The sequence below is a fragment of the Diabrotica undecimpunctata genome, chromosome 3, assembly GCF_040954645.1.
Source record: "Diabrotica undecimpunctata isolate CICGRU chromosome 3, icDiaUnde3, whole genome shotgun sequence".
Lineage (NCBI taxonomy): Eukaryota > Metazoa > Arthropoda > Insecta > Coleoptera > Chrysomelidae > Diabrotica > Diabrotica undecimpunctata.
This window is the reverse complement of record NC_092805.1, coordinates 52999516-53024343: the sequence shown is the minus strand read 5'-3', so window position 1 is coordinate 53024343 and position 24828 is coordinate 52999516. Positions and strand designations below refer to the sequence as shown.

The window sequence follows — 24828 nt, the reverse complement described above, 5'->3', positions numbered from 1 at the left end:
CTAAAAAGTCGCCATTAGAAGAAGAAGTTAGTACATCATTAACCAGCTTCTTTGTTTTTGTGCGCACGTACAGATACTATTTCACCATTTAGTTAACATTTATCTAACTTTCAGACTTTTTGGTTCTGAGGCATTTCTTCTCTAATGTTTAAAAAAAAGGTTTTGAATTATATATATATATATATATATATATATATATATATATATATATATATATATATATATATATATATAAATAAAAAATGATAATGCGAGTGAATAATAAAAATAAAAAAATAATAAATAATAATACAGGTAGCTGTAGCTGGAAACCATCAGGGTCTTCTAACTCTAATGCCACAAATTGGTTGCATTGCTCCTGTAGTGACCCTTTCCCAAGTTAACATGCTCCTTTTCTAACTTGACTGCACCGTACTGAAGACGACCAATAGTCAGAAATACGTATATACGGTTGCCTTCTATCGATATACCTTTTTTGGTTTTCTGTTTTGCGAGACATGCCATTACATTTTACTTTGGCCTGCCTCTTTTCCAAAATTCTCTCTGTTTCCAGTTTATTACTTGCCTAGATGTTTTTGTTTTTGACATACTTGTTTTGAATGTGTTCAAACCACGAACAGTTTTTTTTTGGCTATCATCACTCATGGCTGCTTCAATACATATCATTTCTTTAATTGTGTCATTTCTGACTCTGCCTTTTCTTAAAATCTTAAGTGGTCCTGTCAATGCATCTATTTCAACAGCTTCTATTTTTTTTAATTTTTTTGTTAGTCTCAATCCTCAAATTCATACAACAAACTAATTTTTACTAAAGTCTCAAATATGTAAAATTTTCCTTTCTTTTCCTTTTAAAGTATTTACTATTTTATTGGGAATAAGCCACAATTGAAGAATAAAGTCATTTTATTGTTTATTATCGTTCTCGATTTCCGAAGTGGAAAATGAAACATCTTTACAACATCAAAACATTACTTTAACCTTCAATTGTGGCTTATTCCCAATAAAATGGTAATTACTTTAAAATACCACAAGAAAATAGCTTTACTATATTCTTCAGAATATTCTTTTCCTTTTATTCTCTTCCAACTTGTTCTATCACTTGTTCTAATATTTTCGACCAAGTTATCTTTCACTTACATTATAGTTACGTTATAGTTACTACGGTTTTAGTCTTTCTTTGCCTGGATCCCAGAATTTGTAGCCTTGAACGAGTTTTTTCGCCCTTTGTTCTTTATACTTTATTTCTTTTAATCAATCAAGTTGTTCTCTATTTTTTTTTAAAACGTATTTATTAGCTATATGTCCTTATATATTACATTTTTAATATTTAAGTATCCTGTCACTGATTTTTCTATCCTGTAATCTCTAATGGTGTTCCTCCTAAAATATACCATACTAGGAAAACCGTTCGCAGGCTATAACCTTCAGAAACATTTGATCTGGGAATATGATTCAGTATAATTTAGTAAGTTTCACAGTTTATTTTTAGGATCATTGCACGATTTTAACAATTCACTTTGCATCAAAATACAATATTACCCCGCACGTATTTACGTTGTCATTTATGGCCAGGATCGCTATGTTAAGGACTGCTCTGTGAACAAGTTCATTTTTACATTTTGCTACTAGGAGATATACGTTAAAATACAACTCGAACTTCTAAACATCAGTTAAAAATCATCGGTATAATTACAGATATTAGCAGGCTTTAGAAGAAAACATTATAAAGATACTTACTTGGAATCAATATCACGGGGATTGTTTTCAACAATTATTACCTTACTATTCTTTAATATAGCTCGTGCTAAACATAAGAGTTGTTTCTGACCGCCACTAAAATTGGACTGTCCGTCAACGATTGGTTGGGACAAACTTTGAATACTTGTTTTCAATCCAATCTAGCAAACATATGTATATGAATTAATAGTATTATGGATGATTAATATTGAGATTTCAAGTACAAAATCCATGCCCATTAAAAATTACTACATTAAAAAAAATAAAATTCCTAGAGGTAATATCAGATCTGGTTATTAAACAGTAGGACAGACTGTGAATATTAATCTAATATAAAAAATGGGAAAATAATAAATTAAACAAATAATTAACAAAACAAAGAGAGAATGTATGATAATGTTACGTTTTTCTGTGGATTTAGTTATTAAGTGAAGTAAACGTGGTTAAACCAACTTAAATAATATATAAAAAAAACAATTCAGATACGTAATATATATATATATATATATATATATATATATATATATATATATATATATATATATATTGTTATGATTCTAAAACAGATCAAAAATAAAATAAATTTTTATTTAGAATACCATGAGATGATAAATATTCAAGACCCTGTATAGGTTAAAAATTTATAAATATAATTTTTTATTTGTAATAAGTGTTTTCGGAGAAGAGTGGATTTAAAATAATAAATAGTTTTAAGAACATTTTTATAGAAAAACAATTCGGGATTATTTAGAAAGTAAGAAAGTATTGTTTAAAATTTTACAATTAATTATACATGGTTTTGTAGCAGATAAGAATTCAAAATTAATATTACATATATAATGGGTTGTATATTATTTTCTTCGAAGGTAATGCTATGAGTAGATGTTATCTTTTACAAAGAGGCATTTGCCTGTAGCAAAACAAAATAAAGGTTAGTCGGTATCATATCCTGTTAATTGGGGAAAAAACCAATTACAGTAAACACGCTTGATTTCTTGAAATTTAAAATTAGGAAAATTTTAAGTTTGGTAGTGGGATGACTTTGTATGAATGAATGTTGATTGGCTGGAAAGTACTTGTGGAGGCGAATAGGACAGTCGACTTGAAAATTAAACCAGGAGATTTAAATTATTGTGTTTTTAAGATCTAGAACGAGAATTCCACTTTAAGAACAGTGTGTGGAATCATTATTGTGTTTTTAACAGCCATAACAAGAATTTCAGTTTGAGAACAGTGTGTGAAAAAGAACTATAAGTTTTTGTGAGTGGTCCTGAGACGATGTGTCTACGAGACACATCGTCTCAGGACCAGCAACTTCACGTGGAGTCATACATCACCATGTTACCAAATCCACTGGTATTGGAGCTTGCAGCATAAAGAGTATGAATGGTAAAGAAATAAAACTAGTAAAGAAGTTTGAGGCTGTAGAATTAGGTATGATAGCAATGTCAGAGACCAAGAAAAAAGGACAAGGAGTAGTATAAATGAAAAATAATCATATCTTAATAGTGGGTTTACCAATAGGGACGTCCTGTTTTTAAAATGTCATAGCGGCTATTTTGAAAATGGTAGAACTGTCAATTGTTGACGTTTGTATTTAGTATACTCTAACAAATTACCATGGCAAGATATACGCTTGAACCATAGATAAATAATATGGTATATAGAAATATATATATATATATATATATATATATATATATATATATATATATATGCGCTTGAACAACGTTTGGAAATTATCCTAAAATTTTATGCTAATAATCGTTGTTTTGTGTATACCTATCGTGCATTACGTGAAAGTTATGGACCAAATCATCGTCCTGATGTGGGTGTAATTCGTCGAATCGTGGAAAAGTTTGAACGTGAATTTACTCTGTACGATACGAAACCACCAACTAGACGCCCAAATTGACGAACTCAGGACAATATTGCTGCTGTAAGAGCCAGTGTAGCAGAGAATACAAATGTGTCCGTAAATCATCGTTCTCAAGAACTTGGACTCACCAGAATGACAACTTGGCAAATTCTGAGAAAATATTTAGGTCTACACCCTTACCAGATTGTTCTGACTCAAGAACTGAAGCCACTTGACCATCATAAGCGTCGTTTGTTCGCTGATTAAGCTCTAGACAAACTCGAAAATGATTTTTTCAAAAAATAAACTTTTCCGATGAATCTCATTTTTGGTTAAACGGCTTTGTGAATAAGCAAAATTGTCGTTTTGGGAGTGAAAATAATCCACATGAGATTCTTGAGAAGCTTTTGCATTCAGAAAAAGTCACTGTCTGGTGCGGTTTATGGCATGGTAGCATCATCGGACCTTATTTTTTCGAACATGGTGTAACAGTCAACGGTGAAAGGTATGGAACGATGATAACGGATTTTTTGTGGCCTCAGTTGGATGAAATGGATTTGGATAGCATTTTTTTCCAACAGGACGGTGCCGCATGTCTCTCTACTGCCCCAACCATTGATTTATTGAAGGAAAAGTTCCCGGAAACATTGATTTCTCTTGATGCCAGAGATCCCAGGAGAATTTAGCAACTTCGACCAGATGCTTGGCCTCCAAGAAGCTGCGATTTAACACCGTTGGATTATTTTTTATGGGGCTGTGTTAAGTCATTGGTCTATGTGAACAAACCACAATCTATTGAAGACTTGAATAGGAACATAGAGCACACCATTCATAAGATTAATGCGGATATTTTGCATAAAGTGACCGAAAATTGGGTTCATCGAATTCGCTCCTGCAAACGTAGTCGCGGTGGACATTTAAATGATGTGTTATTCGGAACATAATTGTTATCTACTATATTTTGCAATAAATTTTTTTTTAATTTACAATTTTTACCGTTTTCGTTAAAAAAAAAACAGAACATTCTTATTGGGAGACCTCATATATAGCGGAGTATCAGATGATAAACAAGCAGCTGCAGGTGTAGGTTGTATAATACATAAAAGACTTGAAAACAGATATACTTCTGGAAAGTATGGTCAGGAAGAATATTACTAACAGAAATGAGAGATAATGAGTGTAGCCGTAATAAAAATATTATGGTAGTATATGGATCTAACGAAGATGATAGCGCACAAAACAAAGATACATTTTGGGAAGAATTAACGTTTTCAACAGAAGCCGCAAGAAGAGAAATATACATTGCAGGGGATTTCAACACTAGGGTCGGAATAAAACACAAAATATACATATAGGACCATATGGAGAAATGACTAGAAATAACAATAGAAGGATTTTGCTAGAATTTTGTAATTTAAAGAATATGACAATAATTAACACACTTTATATACTAGAGAAGTAAAGAGTCAGAATGAAAAATCCATAATTGACTATATACTAGTTAAAAGCAATGATAGAAAAAAAGAAATGGATACAAAAGAACACAGAGAACTTGAAATAGTAACAAAGATACGGGACGAAATAAAAGATAAAAAGAAAAATACGTGTACAGACAAGGAAAAACCAGTTATTAAAGAGACAATAAAAACATATAGAGATGGTGTATGGTCACCTGTTACAAGCAAGTAGGTTTAAAAGTGCTCTCTAGGAAAAATTGTGAATTTGGGTATGTACACTTTATATTTAAATTAAAAATCTGGCAGACGCTATACCGATAGATGCAAAGAAGAGTTGGAGACGAAGGCGGTTCAGAAATATAATTCAATTATTCATACAATTAAGAGAAGAGTTTAAAATCCTTAAATTATTGTTTAAAGTTAAAGTAAAAGTTTTTAGTATTATCAACTTTAACATATTAACTTTTTATATTGTAAGTAGCGTTTTTCTGCCAAACAGTAATTACGGTTCGCTACAATAAAGGTGACCACACACTAAAATCTACGGCAAAGTGGCGTTGGTGAATAAATATCGTTTTAATTTTCGGCTGTAAGAAAACTCGGAAAACGGGACTTACAACGAAAAGTAACTCGGTAGAAGTGACCCACATATAAACACCGATAAGGGTCGGAGATTCGACGGGTTGACCTGTCGACGACTCTTTTCGCGGTGTAGGACAGGGAAGGAGATAAACAGCGAAATAACAAGAAAAGTCCAAGGAAAGTATTGTAAGAATGGACAGCGACGAATACTTTACAGATGAAGGGAGAAAAAGAAAAGGAGACAATATAGATTTTTTTGTAAACAGCAAAAAAACACCAAGAACTTCTACAAAACGCCAAACAACTGAATCTGAGAAATTAGACCAGTTATTAATAATGATGAAAGAAATGAACACAACTCAAAAAGATATGAAGCAAGAACAGAAAGAAATAAAAACTAAAATAAGAGAAATTAAAGACCAACAAAACAAAACAAACGAAGCTCTACTAAAACTGACAGTAGAAAACGAACAATTAAAAAAAGAAAATCAGGATATAAGAAAAGAGAATTCAGAAATAAGGAGAGAAATGAAAAAAGCAGTCGAAATAATCGAAAAAAATAGAAGAAAAAACAACATTGTAATGAATGGTCTAAAAATGGATACAAATGAACCAAGCAGCCTAAAAGAAAGAATAAAAGGACTTTTTAATAAACATCTTCAAATTAATATTACACCTAAAACAGTAAAAAAATAGGCGAGAATACATGCGTAATACAACTAAGAAATAAAGAGGAAAAACACGAGATCATGTCAAAAAAATATAAACTAAAAAACGTCGTAGGAGAGAAAGTATTCATCAATGATGACTTGACTAGAGAAGAGAAATAAAAGCAGAAACACCTAAGAAATTTTGCAAAAAACGAAAAAGAGAAAGGCAAAGACGTCAAAATTGGTTACAACAAGGTGTTAGTAAAACAAGAAGAATGGAGATGGAACAAAATAAAAAGGGAACTGGAAAAACATCAAAAAAACTAGAAAACTACACCCACAAGAGGAATATTGATAACGACCAAAGCAACGGAAAGGATCTGACAATGATGACCAGGGCGACGAATAGGAATAACGATAGGAAAAAGCACGATGCAAAGGTAAACAAGGATGAAAATAGGAAGAAGATGAAAGATATACCGCAGAAAAAAGAAGAGATAAAAATGGAAACATGGAACGTAAGAAGCATCAATGAAAAAGAGGTAGAACTTGTAGAAGAAATGATCAGACAAAAAATAGAAATATTAGGAATAACGGAAACGAAAATGAAAGGAAGAGGTTTAAAGAAGATACACAAAGGATATTGGTTATTTTGGGTAGGAGCTGATGCAAAGGAGAAAGCAAAAGAAGGCGTAGGGATAATAATTGCACCGAATAGACTACAATACGTTATAGAAGAAACATATGTTAACCAGAGAATATTATCGCTGAGAATGAAACTGATAGACAAGGAAATATGAACAATAATAACAGCCTACGGAGTAAGTGAAAATGCAAAAAAGGAAGAGAAGGATAAATTTTTCGAGAAGCTCCAAATGCAAATTGACAATGGGGAAGAAAATATAATTGTAATGGGAGATCTAAACGGTAGAGTCGGAAATAATAACAATGGATTTGAGGAATGCATGGGAAAAGAAATACTAATCAAAAATGGTGAAATAATAATAGAAATATGTATGAAGAATAAACTTGTTATAACAAATACAAAATTTAAACATAAAAAAGTACACAAATACACGAGAGTACAAGAAAGCAGAAATGAAAAATCAATCATAGATTACTTTTTGGTAAGTAGCAACAAATGGAAAAGAGTACAAGACACGAAAGTGAAAAGAGGCTCAGAGATTGGCAGTGATCATCATCTAGTAATAATGAGAATGAGAACAGCAAAAGAAAAGAAAAAAAGAGGAGAAAGGTAGTAAATGAAAAAGTAAAAAGCTACAAATTAAAAGAAGAAAGATATAAGAAGATATTCCAAGGAAAATTAGATAATATTTTGAAAGGTAGGGCAAAAACTGCAGAAGAAAAGTGGGAAAATCTTAAGACCAACTTAATCATAGCTGCTGAGGAAACTTGCGGGAAGACAAAAATAGCAAATAATAGCATGAAGAGAACTGAATGGTGGACGGACGAAATACGAAGGAAAGTAAAGAACAAAAAAGAAAAATGGAAGAGATATCTAAGTACAAAGCGCCCTGAAGATTATGAGTCATATAAATAAAAAAGAAAAGAGGTTAAAATAGCTGTCAAAGCAGAAAAAGAAAGGTCATGGGAAAAGTTTGGACAAAAATGACAAATAATTATAGAGAAAATCAAAAACTCTTCTATGGCGCATTAAAACAGCTCAGACAAAAGAAAGAACACATGATGCCGAATATAAAAGACAAGAATGGAAAGGTAATAACAGAATAAAACTAAATAATGGAAAGATGGAGAGAACATTTCAAAGAGCTTACTCGTACAGACGTAGACAACATAGTGGAGATACAAGAAATAAATGAAGAACAAAAAGTAGAACCCATAACAACAGAGGAACTAGAAAAGGCAATTGAAAGAGTTAAATTAGACAAAGCACCAGGCAAGGATCATATCACCCCGGAAATGATAAAATTCATGGGAATAGAAGGAGTGGACAGCATGAAAGAACTAATGAATGATATCATAAAGAGAGCAGAAATACCACAGGACTGGAAGAAAGACATTATACTACCAATACACAAAAAGGGCGACAAGAGAAACTGTAGTAATTACCGAGGTATTACTATATCAAGTATTCCTGGGAAGGTATTCGCAAGAATAAAAACCTAAATAGAACCAATTATGGAAGATACACAATGTGGATTCAGGAAGGAGAGAAGCACGCAAGACCACATATTCACAATAAGACAAGTAAGTGAAAAAGTAATCAATAAAAATAGAGAAATACATATATGCTTTATTGATCTGGAAAAGGCGTTTGACAGAATACAAAGAAAGGCCGTATGGATGACATTAAAGGAAAGAGGAGTTGACAGGATAACAATTGATGTAATAAAGGATATGTACAATAATAATTCAAATACAATGGGAACCAACAACGAGGAAGCCAAAGAATTTACTACAAGTCAAGGCGTCAAACAAAGATGCGTGTTGAGCCCACTGCTGTTCTCAGTGGTACTGGATAAAGCAATAAAGAAAGCCAAGAGAAGAATGGGAAAACTAACATTAGGATACTGGCAAATGAAACAGACTCAACTATCAGAGCTTCTATTTGCAGACGACATGGTTTTGATAGCAGAAAACAGAGAAGACCTACAGAACAACCTTGAAATCCCAGAAGAAGAACTGTCAAACATTAATATGAAAATAAATACAGAAAAACAATGATAATTTCAAATAAGAGAAAGACACACGTAATACAATTAAATGGAAAACAACTAGAACAAGTGGAACATTTTAAATACCTAGGAGTAATAATTGAATCAAACGGTAAACAAGACATGGAAATAAATAAGAGAATGGGACGAACAGGAAGCTTATTTAACACTATAAAAACAACATTTTTGGGGAAAAAAATACCGGAGGAGGTAAAAACGGCAGTCGTTAAATCAGTAGTTAGACCTACAAGTATAATAGCGAGTCAAGGACATTGACTGGGAGACAAAAATCTCGAGTCAATGCTATGGAAATGAGGTTCCTGAGGAAAATAGCAAACAGAAAGAGGACAGACAAAATACGAAACGAAACAATCAGACAAAACCTAAAACTAGAACCAATACACGAAAAAATAGTAGAGGGGCAACTAAGATGGTTCGGGCACGTGTGTAGAATGTCGAATGAAAGATTAACAAAACGAGTGTTTGAAACGAGAGTGCAAGGGAAAAACAAACGAGGAAGACCAAGAGTTAGGTTGGTAGACGAAATCAGAAAAGAAGTTGAGAAGAAAGGATTGACATGGGAAAGTGCACGAAATCTAACACAAGACCGGAAAGCATGGAGACAACACTGCAAAACTTAACTCCACCAGCCTTACACCTAACGGTAGAAAGGCTTAGGACTAAGTAAGTAAGTAAGTAAAAACATATAAGCAACAAAATAAAGAAATGGAAAAAATATTTGTGAAAAAAAACGAAAAACTTAGAACAATAAAACAAATAGACGATAATAATGATATAAACAACCTATGGAACAACTACAATGACCTAATAATGGATGCAGCTAAGGAAGTATGCGGAAGAAGTAAAAAGGACACAACAAAGAAACAGATAGCATGGTGGTCCGAAGAAATGAAAACGCAAGTAAAAGTAAAGAAAAATGCATGGAAACAATATCTAAAAGATAAATCAAATCAGAAGTAAAATAAATATAAAAATGAAAGATAAAAGGTAAAAATATTGGCAACGGATACAAACCAAGATATTAACCAAGAAGAAAATAATATATTGGAAGATAATACAGAAAACTCAATAAACTAGGAAGAACTAGAAGAAGCAATAAAAACGTTTTTTTGTGTGTGAGAAAATTGTAGATTGAAGACTCAATATTTAGAATGGTGATCTCGAAATTAAATTGCTCATTTAAATACAATTGTAATTCTCAACATTGGTTTAAGTAATAGTTTTAGGTACCTAATCTCGTCTTTACAAAGCGGTGGAAAAATAATGATGATGATTATGTTAAGAGCAGGATGGATAGACTAAAGATGCGTACATAAAAACGGTAACAAAGAAGACATGGTAGCAAAAAATTTAATCATCTGTTTACTTTAAATCTTTAGTTATATTTATTTCTAGTATACGCACCTCTTCTAATACCTTCCATATCATTTCGTCATTGGCATAGTCAAGAGGATCCAAATTAAATCTTATTGAGGAAGAAAATAATATTGGATCTTTGGTGATAACAGATATTGTAGATCTTAATTTATTTAAACTTATTTGTCCTGTATCGACGTCATCTAGCAGAACTAGGCCTTCAACTGGCACTAAGCGTAATAAGCAATTCACGATAGTCCACTTTTCTTCAGGAAATCTACTTACAACGGCTATCTAAAAAAATGTTATATACTTAGTAACACATAACCTAATAAAAATATATCTAAAGTTATTGAATATGGCAACGAGGGTATAGAAAAAACATACCTTTTCTGCCGGTTTAAGAACTATGTTTAAATTTTTGAGAAACGAACCGTGACCATCGTTGTCTTTAATGTAGACATTTCTAAAAACAATTTTTCCACAATAAGGCCAGTTTTTAGGAACCAATGTTGCTTCGTTGACTTTTTCTGTCGCCAATTGTGTATACTCCAATGCTCTGTTTACCACAGGGTTCTGTGATAATACCTCTATGTTTTCTCTTATACCTACATGTAGTGTTTCCGTGAGTAATATGCTCTGTGTGACTGCTAGACCAATGTATACATTGTTTATATGATCTACAAAACGAGTGTTTTTACTTCGCGAAATATGTAAAAAAAATAATTCAAAACGAATGAAGTAAAAAGATTCTAGAAAGAAAAGCACAGAATACAAGGACATTATATTTATACTAAGTGACATAGAAATCCGAACACCCAGTTTAAATGATTTTATTTTAATAAAATTTTGTATAAGTACTTAATGAAGCATAATAAGTAAATGATTAAAATTTCAAAATGTTTGCATTGCTTTAAAGCCCTTTTACCTTTAATAATGTGTGGATGCACCCCGATGTGTTACGCATTCTCCAACGCGCCTAGGCATGCTTCTGATCAGGTGGTCAATGTCCTCTTGTGGTATCTCATTCCAGGCAACCACCAACTCCTCTCGAAGTGCTTGTAGAGTCTGAGAAGGACGTTGCAAATTGAGCAATATCCTACCCATCATATCCCACACGTGCTCAATTGGGGATAAGTCAGGAGATCTTGGTGGTCATGGTAACAATGTGACATCATTATGTTGAAAAAAGTCTATTGTGACTCTTGCAACATGTGGTCGTGCATTATTTGTTGGAAAGTTGGATTTGCCAGGGTGTCAAGATAGGGTAAAAGGTGGGGTTCTAGAACTTCTTGGATATAACGCTGCGCGTTTATGTTATCTCTGATAAAGATTAAAGGTGACCTGGAATCATAAGCTATAGCACCCCAAACCATATCTCGAACAGTGTGATGAACATGTCTTTCAACAAAAAACTGTGGATTCCTCCTTTCACCACGTCGCCTTCTAACCCTCGCTCGACCATCGTGCATGCCTAAACAAAATCGAGACTCGTCACTAAATACAATACTATTCCATTCCTGATTCCAAGTGACCGTTCTCTGCACCACTCAAGGCGATTACGGCGGTGTTCTGGAGTTAAAGGGAGGACCCAGTGTGGTCGGTATGAGAACAGGCCAAAACTTAGGCGGTCTCTTAAGGCCAATAATCTTAGGCGGCGATCTTCACGGTCTGTTGTTCTATGGCGGCGTCCAGTGCCCTTTGCTCTTTGCGTACGGCCTTCTTGAAGTAATGCCTGACAACATTTAACCATGGTGTCTACACTTATTTGCACTCTAACTGCAACTTCCCGAAAAGAAAGTCCAGCTTCCCGAAGTCCCATAAATACGGCCCCTATCAAACTCACTTGTTGACGAAATCGTACAGGTCTCCGTACTCTAGGCATCGTAACCAATCGTAAAGAATGTCAAGAACCACAATCTGCCAAATTTGGATCTTTACTGCGGCTGAAATATTCATTTTTAGATTGTTAGTGAATTTAAAAACAAAAAGTATAAAAACCGGAATCTACAACTGATAAGGCTAAAAACTTTATCACTTGTTTTTTTCAGTAAGATAAATAAATTACACCAAATTTTATTGAAATAAAATCATTTAAACTGGGTGTTCGGATTTCTATGTCACTTGGTATATTTTTACGACGAAGCATGATATAATGACAAGTCAACCTGCTCTATTCAAATTTATTTCTACTCTGTATACTATACGATCATAGGTTAAACGCAGATACATAGGGAACGTGAATGGTAAATGATAGATATTTTTAATTAGACCTGCATCGGTATTCGATTGATCTAAATTCTTTTTTTTTATATAAATATGACAATTTCGAGCTAATCTGAAGTATCTAATGCAAAACAGTGAACTCAGATGGGAGATTTCATGAGCAATGAAAACAAAACTGCGACGGGTTAGCTCTGGTAGACACCAGACTCTATAAAAATAAGTTTATTTTAAATAAAAATATAGTCAAATACATAACAAAAATAAAATTTACTTACTATATATTATGTACAATAGAAATAAAAAGATGAATCTTTTAAAATAAAATAAAAAATTAATATTAGCAGCGCTCGGATAGGTGAGGCAAAAGACGATCTTTGGTCAGTACTCAAAACCGTGTGAACAACTTATCATTACTCGGCCTAGGCAAGAGTTGGGATAAAGTAGGTCGATCAATACTAGGCACAGACGAGGAACACAATAATATATAGAACCTTAGTGACTCCTAAAACTTTAATTTTAGTAAGAAGTTAGAAATAAGGTACGACATTATTGTATAATTAGATAACAGTCTCTAAGTAAATACCAGGTCCAAGAAACGACATTGGAAAGAAGTCGTCGTCGAAGTCTGAACAGGATTTAAATGATCCTAGAATGATGCGGTTTTTATTCTCAGCTAAAGCATGAAACATAACGTTGCCTTATATATCTATAAAAAACTGTTTTAACAAACAGTCAGATTTTATTAAATACAATTCAAAACATATGCAACAGAAACACCATCCACACAATTAGCAAAGAGCCTCTAACGAACAGACTAGATCATATGCTAATCTTATAAAAGTATGCAATATGGCCATGGTACACAGACATCATCGTGATACTCAAATAGGTCAAGTAGACCTAGTCCTCAACGAACTGGAACAAGTAGTTAATGAAGCTCCTAACGAATTTCAGGAATAACTGTTCCACAAAACAACGTTTAGCGCCGGGATCTGTGGGTGAGGTGTGCTAACGAGTATACCATGAAATAAATTGTTGATGTGGCTATGGATGGCCTGTGAGAGGAAGTAAACGTTTCTCTTGATGATTGCATCAAGAGCCTTAAGCGCCTTGTAGTCTTCACCCTCGTCTCACATAAAGCATTAAATGATAATAATTTCGAGGCATATTACATATTTCGATATTTATATCTCAATACAATTGAGAAAACAACCGCAGAGTTAAGCGATGCCCTCAAAAGATCGAAGAACGGTAAAGCAGCAGGACCTGGAGACATCCCAATTGGTAAAGTATGGACCAAAAATATTACACGAGATGTTGGTTTAACTATTTAACAAATGCTTAAAAGGACAAAATATCCCTAATGATTGGAATGTTGGATACATCAGCTCAATTTTCAAGAAAGGAAATAAACGCAAATGCTCTAATTATAGGGGAATAACTGTTATCAGCTCAGTGGGGAGGTTGTACGGTCGAATAATAAAAGAAAGAGTAGAATCAGAATACGAAGACATAGAAGAACAAAATGGGTTTCGTGCAGAAAGATCGTGCTTCTTCTTCTTCGCTTGCCATCTCCTCTAAGAAGGTTGGCAACCATCATGGCAATTCGCACTTTCGACACCGCTGCTCTAAAGAGGTCAGCAGAAGTGCAGTTAAACCAAGCTCTTAAATTATTCAACCAGGAGATGCGTCTTCTTCCGCGACTTCTTTTACCCGGTATTCTTCCTTGCATTATTAATTGCAACAAGTTATAACGCTCGCCCCTCATGACATGTCCCAGATATTGCCGTTTTCTTACTTTAATTGTATTTAAAACCTCGTTATCTTTTCCCATTCTTCTCAACACCTCGACCTCCGTGACTCTATCCACCCAACTTATTCTTAATATCCTTCTGTAGGCCTATAACGAAGGCTTCCAATCTGTCCGAAACGTGCACTGATGGTATATTCGTTCTGCAGCAGATAATCGAAAAACGGAAGGCAAGGAATCTCTCTACCCACCTATTGTTTGAAGATTTAGAGAAGGCATACGATACAGTACCTTTGAAAAAACTGTTTCAAACATTGACGAAAGTAGGTCTCAGTAGAGAGTATGTGGATGCTATTGCAAATATATACAAAAATGCAAGAAGTGTCGTTAAAGAAGAAAACTTTATATCTGAATCATTTCCAATAACAGAGGGGCTTAAACAAGGATGTTGTCTATCTCCGACCTTATTTAAAATATATATTCAATCATCGGTAGAGCAGTGGAGGAAACAAGTATCCGGAATGGGAATAGACATAGGTGGTGGTAAATGTCTAACAACTTTATTTTTCGCAAATGATCAGGTAGTCGTAGCGAATGATGAAGACGACATAGACTACATGTTTATAAAACTAAAGAAAGAATATGAAAAATGGTGCCTCAATATGAATATGTCAAAGACAGAGTATCTTAAAATAGGGGATGATGAAGAAGATCCAGAGTTAGAAATTAGAAACAGAAAAACATGTAATGAATATAAATAACTCGGATCTATAATATCTAAAGAAGGCACTACCAAAAGAGACATCGTGTACCAAAGTAAACATTCTAAACTCTCTACTATGGTCTAAAGATATTAGACAAGAAACGAAATTGACAATCTATCGAACCTTGGTAGAGCCTATTATGACTAATGGGGCAGAAGTTTGGCAGATCGCGCATAAAGATAGAAAAAGAATAGAAGTAGTAGAAATGGATTTTCTAGGGAAAGCGTATGGTGTATCCAAAAAAGAACATATCAGGAATGAAGATATTAGAAGGAGGACAAATACTGTATATTCCAGTGTGGACAGAATTGAAACGAGATAACTAGTATGGTATGGTCACGTGAAGCGAATGAATGAAGATAGATGGCCAAAGAAATCTTTAAATAACATACCACAATAAAGAAGAAGAAGCACATAATGAGAGATAAAGTCATCAAAGAAGACGAATGGATGGACAGAAAACGATGGCGGTCGAAATGCGAGAAGCGGCAGAGGCTGTAGGAACCTCGCTTATATATATATATATATATATATATATATATATATATATATATATATATATATATATATATATATATATATATATTACATATTTGGAAAGGTCTCCTTCTAGACAATTGCAGCTTCGGCAGAATTAACTGTTGCTATCAGAAGGCTTAGACATAAAATCTTTCATTATATTAATATTATTCTGTTCATATTATGTTCATGTTATTCATATTATCATCGAATCTAACGACGATAAAGATAAAAATAACAGAGACTTATGAAGGAGATAATTTTCAGATCAACATAGCTTCCGTATGATTATCACGAACAATCACCATCAAGGGAGATAGAATAGTTAGTAAGATATTGCAGGATAAATAGAACACAACTAATCATCTGCTGTAAGACTAATGCGTAACATTAGCTGGGCCAGCACAAACATTAAAGAGTCATTACTACAGTTTGTAGTGAAACATGATTCACACCTAGGACAATAAAAGCAGTGTGGCGACGACTCGTGTGGAAACAACAGGTAATAAGTCTATCAAGAAAACTTATCGTAACCCTTGTAAAATAAAAAAAAAAGCATATTAAGCACACCTGGAATATTGTTTAAGCATAGTGAAAGAGACGATAAGGCATATACTTACTGAACCTACACGTGACTGCCCAACAATTTCAAGAGGTTGTCTTGTCGCCAAAAGATTATGTTAGTGGGGCAATTATTGCAAAGCTCTAACTGACTATTATCAAAGTCAAATAAGATCAAAAACAGACTTCAGAAATGTTAAAGCACCATAAAGTTTTCTTTAAGGACTCAAATAAGTACACTATCACTCCAAAAGGGGTCAATTAATCCTCTTTTCCTGATTCCAAAACAAAACTGACACTACTAGACATATGGCAGCACATTGGACTGTAGACCATAACTTATGGCTGTAGGGACCGTTTTGAGAGAAAGGAAAAGGTAGATCAGGACAAAATCCAATGAGGAATAAACTCATTTGAACCATTTAAATCACCAGATCATCATCATCACTGGCTCGACAACCCTTTTTGGGTCTTGGCCTGTTGCAGGATTCTTCTCGATTCTGATCTGTTTCGTGCTTTTTTTCTCCAGTTTTTTATTTTTAAGGTTGTTATATCATTTTCTATTTGTTCTAAGTTTCTCAGCTTCGGTCTTCCTCTTGTTTTTTTCCTACTGGCATCTGTTTGAATATTTTGTTTGGTATTCCGCCTTCTTTCATTCTTTTTTTCCTTCGCAACGTTATTATCAGACGTGACTAGGGATCCCAAGTATATAAAGTTTCTTACCACCTCAATGTTGTATTCTCCTATTTATATATTATATATAGTTATATTTTGTGGCTGCCTTATTTTTGAGTTTTTACTTACCTGCATATATTTTGTTTTGGTCTGATTGATTTTCATCACCAGATACGGATATAATTTTTTTAATTATCTAATTGAAGGAAAATATTATTATTAATTTTTTGTAAAACTACTTATCTTTGAACGGATAAGTAAAGTCAAGAGGATAATAGGATGTCTTAAATATACAATCTTTTGCCCTGCCTACGTGTTCAGTTAGTGAACGAAACTTAGGGGTGCCTTGTAAGTATACAATCTAGCGCAACAAAAATCTAGTAATAAGCGAAAGGACCAAGAATTACAAAGCAGCAGGAGGCTGGTCATGATCTATACCGAGCAGATAAGATCAAATACTGAGAAACCGGAAAAGTTTAACAAAACAGAAAACAGAAAATCGAAATGTTTAAGGAAAAATGGTCAGAAATATCAGTAGTTGCTGACTGCATTTAAACACCCTTACCTGTTTTTACTGCAACATTAAAGAACGTGACAACGGCCAAAAATAAAATAATGATTAGGTCCAAATATAAACAAAAATATTCGCTACACATTAGAATAAGGCTCCAAACGCTTGTGTGTTGATCCAAGAGGTTCTCGAATGTTTCAGATATTATGGCTTCAGCTTCAGCACTTCTAATCGTAAACACTCCAAGTAACGATTTGGATAAGAATAGTTGTAATGGGGCATTAGCTGAAAAAAGATTAAACATCTTGTATTAACTGAAGAGTGCACATCATATATAGTTCATCCCAAACCCTTCTTTCAGTGCGTCATAGTTGATCGAATTCTCTCTAACACATTAAGCTAGAAGTGACAGAAAAAAACGTGAGTCTGTGATTTTTATACATAGAACTTAGAAAATTATTTATCGTAAAGCTAATTCTACTTCATCATCATCATTATATAACGGGGGTCCTACGGCGATTGCCGCTTCCCGCATTTCAGCCTCCATATTTTCCTATCTCTCCAATCTCCCTCTTCTAAGCCTCTAGATTGCATTGTTTTTGTAATTTCTCTTCTCCAGGAATTTGGTGGTCTTTTCTTTTTCCTTCTTTCTGGCGGAACATACATTAAGGCTTTCTTTGGCCACCGCTCCTCCTCCATTCTCATCACGTGACCATACCATTGTAATTGCCTTCCTTGTATTCTATCTGAAAGAGTATCTCTAATTCCTGTACGGTTTCGTATTTTCTCATTCCTGATTCTTTCCATTCTCGATACTCGACATGACCTTCTAAGATAATCTATTTCCACAACGTCTACTATATCTCGTTCATTCTTTGTCATCGTCCAACATTCGGCACCATATGTGGTAATTGGTTCTACAATTGCTCTGTATACGCGAAGTTTGGTATGCATCTTTATTTTATTAGACCACAGTAATGAATTCAGTATTCGTATGCATTTTTTCCTTGGGGGATTCGGTTTTGTACATCTATCTTAACTCTGCCATCTGCTGATATGATGCTTCCTAGATATTTATACTAGTTGTAGCCTTTTATGACTGCGTTTTCAAACCTCAGATCTGTGGTATTTCCTCCAATTTTTAAATATTCTGTTTTGCTTATGTTTACAGTAAGCCCCCATTTGGCATATTCCTCAAATAATTTTCGATTTATATAATTTATATCTTCCTCATTGGTTGCAACCACCACCTGATCATCTGCAAACAACAATGTATACAGAGTTTCTTGTCTCACTTCGATGCCCATAAATCTACATTTATTTCTCCAATTGCTCAATGCTTCTTGGACGTATATTTTAAAGAGTGTCGGTGACAAACAGCATCCTTGCTTTAGGCCTTTAGTGACTTTAAATTCATTTGAGGTTCTGGTTTTAATTTTTACACAACTAACTGCATTTTCGTACAATTTATATATCGCTCGGATATACGTCGAATTCAATCCGGACCTTTCGAGGACCTCAAACATTTTCTTTAACGGGACACTATCATATGCTTTCTCAAGGTCTATAAATACCAAATGGGTCTCTCTACTTCTTTCGACACGCTTTTCAATTATTTGTCGTAGGATAAATATATTATCAAGGCAGAATCTCCCGGTACGAAAGCCGCTTTGTTCTTCAATATCTTGTATCTGTCTTTCAATCCTCTTCTTTAATATTCTGCCGTACAACCGGCCCACAGAGCTCGTCACACTAATACCTCTATAATTGAAACAGTCTCTTTTATTCCCTCTCTTCTATATGGAGCTTATATAAGATTTATTCCAATCTTTAGGAATTTCCTGGTCTCCATACATACGTTTATTAAAAAGGTCTACTATTAATTCTAAAAGTGCAGTCGGCCCATATTTAACCAGCTCTATGGGAATGTCTCCAGGCCCTGCGGCTTTTCCGTTTTTAACCTCTTTTAAGGTTTCCGTCAATTCAGATAATGTTGTTATATTGATTTCCTGTCTTTCGTCTCTGTTGTCTATTAATTCCCTTATCTTTTCCCATCTGTACTCTCCTCTATCCTCTTTCAGCAGTTTCGTATAATATTCTTTCCATTCATTTAATTTTATGAGAGAAATGTCTTCATTTTTCTCATTTTTCCTAAACTGCTTTAATGTTTTCCAAGCTTGTGCCACTTTTGTTCCACCCATAAATCTGTCCAGTTCATCACACTTAGCGTCCCAGTTTATATTTTTTGCTTTATCCACGTCTTTTTTAACTTCTCTATTCCATTTAGCGTATATTTTTCTGTCTTGAGGATCTTTGGATTGAAGCCATATGTGATATGCTTGTTTTTTCTTGAGAACTTTCTCTTCTAGTTCCGTTGACAACCATTCAGGTTTTCCTTTTTTTCGATTTTCAACTTTTTCCAGTGCTTCATTTGCCGCTTCATGAATATATTTTTTAATTACCTCATACAGATTTTCAGGGTCTAAGTCCTTTGTTTCTATATTTTTTATTTTCTAAGCTATTCTAATTTTATATAAGAACTTTGTCGAATCTTGTTTAAAGCTTTCCAGGTTATATTTTATGTTTTCTATGGTTGTTCCTATGTCTGTTACTTCATCATTTTTGTGACTTGATTGTTCTCTCTTAAATGTCACCATTACTTTTGCAATAATCATATGGTGATCACTTCCACATTCTGGCCCTCTAAACACCTTCACGTCCTTCGTTTTTAGTTTAGAATCTTTACGCTGAATGAAATAGTCAATTATTAATTTTAAATTCCTGGTTTTCTATGCCAGTATAGAAATGCAGTTATTCGTTTATCTTTTCATTTCCTCTTCCTTTTTTCTTTACTTTAGTTAATACACAGATGTCTAGTTTCATTTTACTCAGTTCACGGAAGACCTCCTCCTGTTTTGTCCTTATTCCTTGTATGTTTCAAGCACCCAAATTCATAATCCATTTTCTTTGCGAATTTCGTTTATAGTTTAATCCGTCCGAATTCCAAGGCTTTTTGCTGAAATTTTTACCCTTTGATCATTTTTTCCGAGTATCGAGGAGTTGGCCCGATGCCTCAACCCCCAACTTGGAGGACCAGGGTTTTAAATCAGAGTATCCTTCTCTTTACTATTCTACTTACGGATGTATAATTGGTTGGAGTTTAGAATACACTAAATAGATATCCAATCAATGTTGCGCATAAATATAATTTGACGCAGACTGTCTCGATCGTGACAGTACTTTCACAATGTCAACTGATAAAATGATAATTATTGTCATTCCAGTTCCATGTTAGTATTATTAGACATTTTCCAGTGAAAATTTAATTGTGTATTTATTGTCATAAAAATATTTTAAATATGCCGAGATATATCGAAAAATAACAAAGACTAATATTAAAATTATTAAATTATTTTCAATTAGAAAAAGACAGATTACCATCCTGCAACTGTCAAATTTAACTAAAATGTCATGCAATAATTCTCGACATTCTTAAAATCCTATATGACGTCAAAATTAGTGACGCGCTGAAAAAAGGGTTTGGGACAGACTGTACATGTAAATTTTGTATTTATCTCAGAATTTTTAAATACGGGTATACTATTTTTTTATAGATACGTCCATGGGTGGTCCCAGAAGTACCCAATTCAAAAAAAGAAAATAAAAAAAATTTGTAAAGAAGCGTATTTATTTATTTTTCAACATAACCTCCTTTTCTTAATAAGAACTGTCTTGCTCCTCAAAATAGCCATTAACTGCTAACATTACTTCTTCACGGTTGAACAATCTTTGACCACTGAGCCAATTTTTCTAGTTTGCGAACAGAAAATAATCCAAAGGGGATAAATTTGGCAAATAGGGTGTATGAGGTGGTAGTTCAAACTTTATTTCATAAATTTTGGCCATTGCACTAAGAGATCTTTAAGCTGGTATATTGTCTTTATAAAACAACATTTTCTTCTTAGACCAATGTGGCAATTTTTGTTTAATTAGTTCTCTCAAATGTCGCAATAGCTTCACATGATACTCGCCGTTAATAGTTTTTCCGTTTTTCAAGATAATCAAGGAAAATTACCCTATGCGCCTCCCAAAAAACCAAGCCATCATCATGCCTGTTGATCGAACGGTCTTTGCCTTCTTTGAAGGCCTTTTCTTCCTTTTAAGTCCATTGTTTTGATTGTTCTTTTGTCTCAGGAGTAAAATGATGGATCCATGTTTCATCCATGGTTATCAAATAGCGCAAAATTTTGCTTTTTTGCTGTAAAACTTTGCTAAACACTCAATTGAAATATTCTCACGGCACTGTTTTTGATAGAGTAAAGTAAACGCGTAACCTATGTTGCATCTCACGTCCAAATTTTCAATTAATATAAGACGTACCGTATTTTTTGAAATGGCTACTAAGTCCACTAGATCGATTAGTTTCAGTCAATAATCACCCAGTCCCACTTTGTGGAGTTTCTTCTCCGTTTCTGGAGTCGTCACATCATTTGGTCAACCACTGCGATGCTCGTCTGAGCAGCTCGTATGGCCTCATTTAACTTTTGCTACACAATATTTTACAAGTTCTAACGAATCAGCAGACTCACCCAGAGTAAAATCCAGTTCAGCTGTTGTATTGGTTGGGATAAAGTTTTTCAAATAAAAGTATCGCATCACATAACGATGACCAATTTTTTCTATTTATACAAATTCGCCGAAAACGTTCACTAACGAAGGCTGCGAAACAAATACTAAACAACGTCTTCAAACTGCCAAGACGATGCCAACCTGGAGTCTTCAAACTTACTTTGTTTACTATTGTGTACTTTCTATTGCAGTGATACAAACTATGTCAAACAACTACTGCCATCTCTGGGCCAGGCCGGATACTTCTGTGACCACCCAGATAAAACTGCATCAAATAATTTAATTTAAATTAGAAATTCATTTTTGTTTTTATTATTAAAAGTTAAAATATTTAATCATAATAATAAAATTAATTGGATTCTGTAATAATTAAAAAAAAATCTAATCATTACTTACTATTATTATTAAGTCTCTGTAAACCTCTTATAGTAGAGACAAAACAAGATACCAAAAAATATATCATTATGGCAATCAAAAACATGGGAAGAATCATAGATGGGATACCGAAGATAATTAGTAACAGAGCGCCGTACACCGCTGAAAACATTTGCAAAGTAATAAAGTTCTTGTGTGGTAACTGGTTTATTACGTCCATATCCTTCGAAAATCTTTGTAAGATTTTGCCTGAAAAAGTAGATTGTCATATCAAATTTAACATTTGCAACAGTCTACAAAAACGCGGCTTGATCTTTGGAAATAACCTAATAAATTATTTATTAAATTACTTAGTTAGTTTATTTCACAACAAATGTTCAACTATAAGACTATTTTTAAAATATGCTGCTACATTCATTTTAATATTTTTAAAATATCCAAAAAATCTGAATAGAACATGAATTCTGCAAATTTCATTTGTCTAATTTAGCTTAGTCTGTAATATGTTACTTAGGAACTGTAAATGGGTAAAAAGGGATCCAAAAGCATAATCACTCATAAGCTTTAGAGCAAGCATATTCTTTTCTTATCCTGACAGTGATAATAAGTGATATCATAAGTTGACATCAAGGGTTATTATGTATTATCATTATTCAAGTTTATTATTCTTAGAGAAAAAATTTTAAAAACTATAACACCTTTACAAGTTACAATCTTTTTTTTTATTTATCTATTTTTATTTATTTTTTTTTTATTTTAACTATTAATTCACTGTGTACAAAGCACGTGGTGTTCGTGTGTATTAAGGTATAAAAAAAATTGCTTATTACAAGCTTAAATTTTTATTTTAAGAAGATCTTTTCGGAATTAAATCATTCCATCATCAGTTAACTAAAAGAGAGAGTAAAAATACCAATATTAAAAAACACAAGTTAAAATTTAAATATATAGAAATAACACGTTGGTTTTTTACTACTTACATAAAAAGTTGTTAAAAAACATTGTATGGCCACTTAAAAAAAAAAACTTTCGAAGGACATCCGTATTAAAATATAATCCTCATGGTTTTATCAAGGTAAATGCAATAGACTTAACTTATTGATTATTAAAACTGAAGATGGGGGCATCTTACATGACCCCCTGTAGCTGGTGAAGTTTTTTCGACTTACATTACCTCTGATCTGTTCTGGAGTCTTGGGCTAACTGATATAAAGATGGTATGAAAAATCAGTTAGTACCCATCAATGTCAAGTGGAATGATGTAGTAGGAGCAAAAGTCATTGTGCTTAAGTTTGTGAATAGGCAGTTTTTAGTGAAGTATTGTGTTTTGTGTGTAGTAAAGTCAATAGCAATTTTTGGTATTTTAAAAAGGTGGTAGAATGTAAAACAATGAGTGACTGTGATGTAAAATCAATTTGGTATACCAGGGTAAGGCAAAATTTAAGTTAGGTAGTTGAAATTAATAAATCATTTGGAAGTGGCAAAGAAAAGGTTATTACCCAATTGTTTCCTTGTATGAAGTAGATATAAATAAAAGTTGGTTTGAAATTTGTGGAAGATGAATCGAGGAAAAAGAAAAAGAAATAAAAGAAAGAGAAAGAAAATGAAGTAGGAGATGAATGTAAAGATGTAAGCTGGGGATACTGAAACTGATTGTGATAAGAGATTGATAGATGTGGTGTGAGTATTTATAAGAAAATCTGTGTGATTAGTCAGATGGTAGTTATTGGAGAGGATGGGAAATGGGATATTGGAAAAGTGATGTTAGTGTATTAATGGTGACAAGAATAGAGTTAAGTATGGCGGATTAAATAAGGTGATATTAAGATATGGGAAATTAGAAAGAAATGTAGAAGTAAGTAAAACTGGATGTGTAGTTAACAGAAAGAAAGTTAGATCAGGAAAATAATTGTCGATGAAGTGGAACAAAGTCTCTATTGATGCTGGTGTGACGATTAACACAATTGGGACTGTTTTTCTTTTCCTTGACTATTTCCAAATCCTCAAAAAGGTCAAGTTTGAGATAATCTCTACCTGGGATGTTATGAAGAAGAGAAATATCATCTGGTACCTTGATTGTGTGATTGTGATATTTGAGATGATGGGAGAAAGAAGAAGTGTTATCTAACTTAGAATGTTCAATGGCCCTGGTTACTAGAGATCTACAAGTTCTACCAATATAAGTGGCATCACAGTCAGAACATTGAAGTTTATAAACCCCACTGCGTTTGCTGAAGTCAATAGAGTCCTTACTATTGCATAATGATCTACTCAATTTATTGTTTACTTTAAAGGAAATCTTAATATTTTCAACAGAATTCAGGATAGTGTTTTTAATTGATTCAGAAAGTGTTGGACAGTGAAATGGTAATGAGAAGTAAGATGGGGAATCTGAAGTAATGTTATGGTAAGCTGATTGTTGAAGCAATTTACGTTTCTTTTTATAAATGAGTTTATGGAT

At 33.4% G+C, this 24828-nt stretch overlaps 1 protein-coding gene across 1 annotated transcript in view; it reads right to left on the bottom strand.

The window, feature by feature from the left end:
* Nucleotides 1-24828, bottom strand: part of LOC140435597 (ATP-binding cassette sub-family C member 4-like) — an 81346-nt gene that overhangs the window by 1411 nt on the left and 55107 nt on the right. Inside the window, exons 8-12 of the mRNA XM_072524341.1 lie at nucleotides 22389-22616; nucleotides 17418-17648; nucleotides 10745-11037; nucleotides 10406-10651; nucleotides 1738-1898 (exon numbers count right to left, since the gene is read on the bottom strand). Coding sequence (XP_072380442.1) covers nucleotides 1738-1898; nucleotides 10406-10651; nucleotides 10745-11037; nucleotides 17418-17648; nucleotides 22389-22616 — 1159 coding nt within the window. The remainder of the gene's footprint in view (nucleotides 1-1737; nucleotides 1899-10405; nucleotides 10652-10744; nucleotides 11038-17417; nucleotides 17649-22388; nucleotides 22617-24828) is intronic.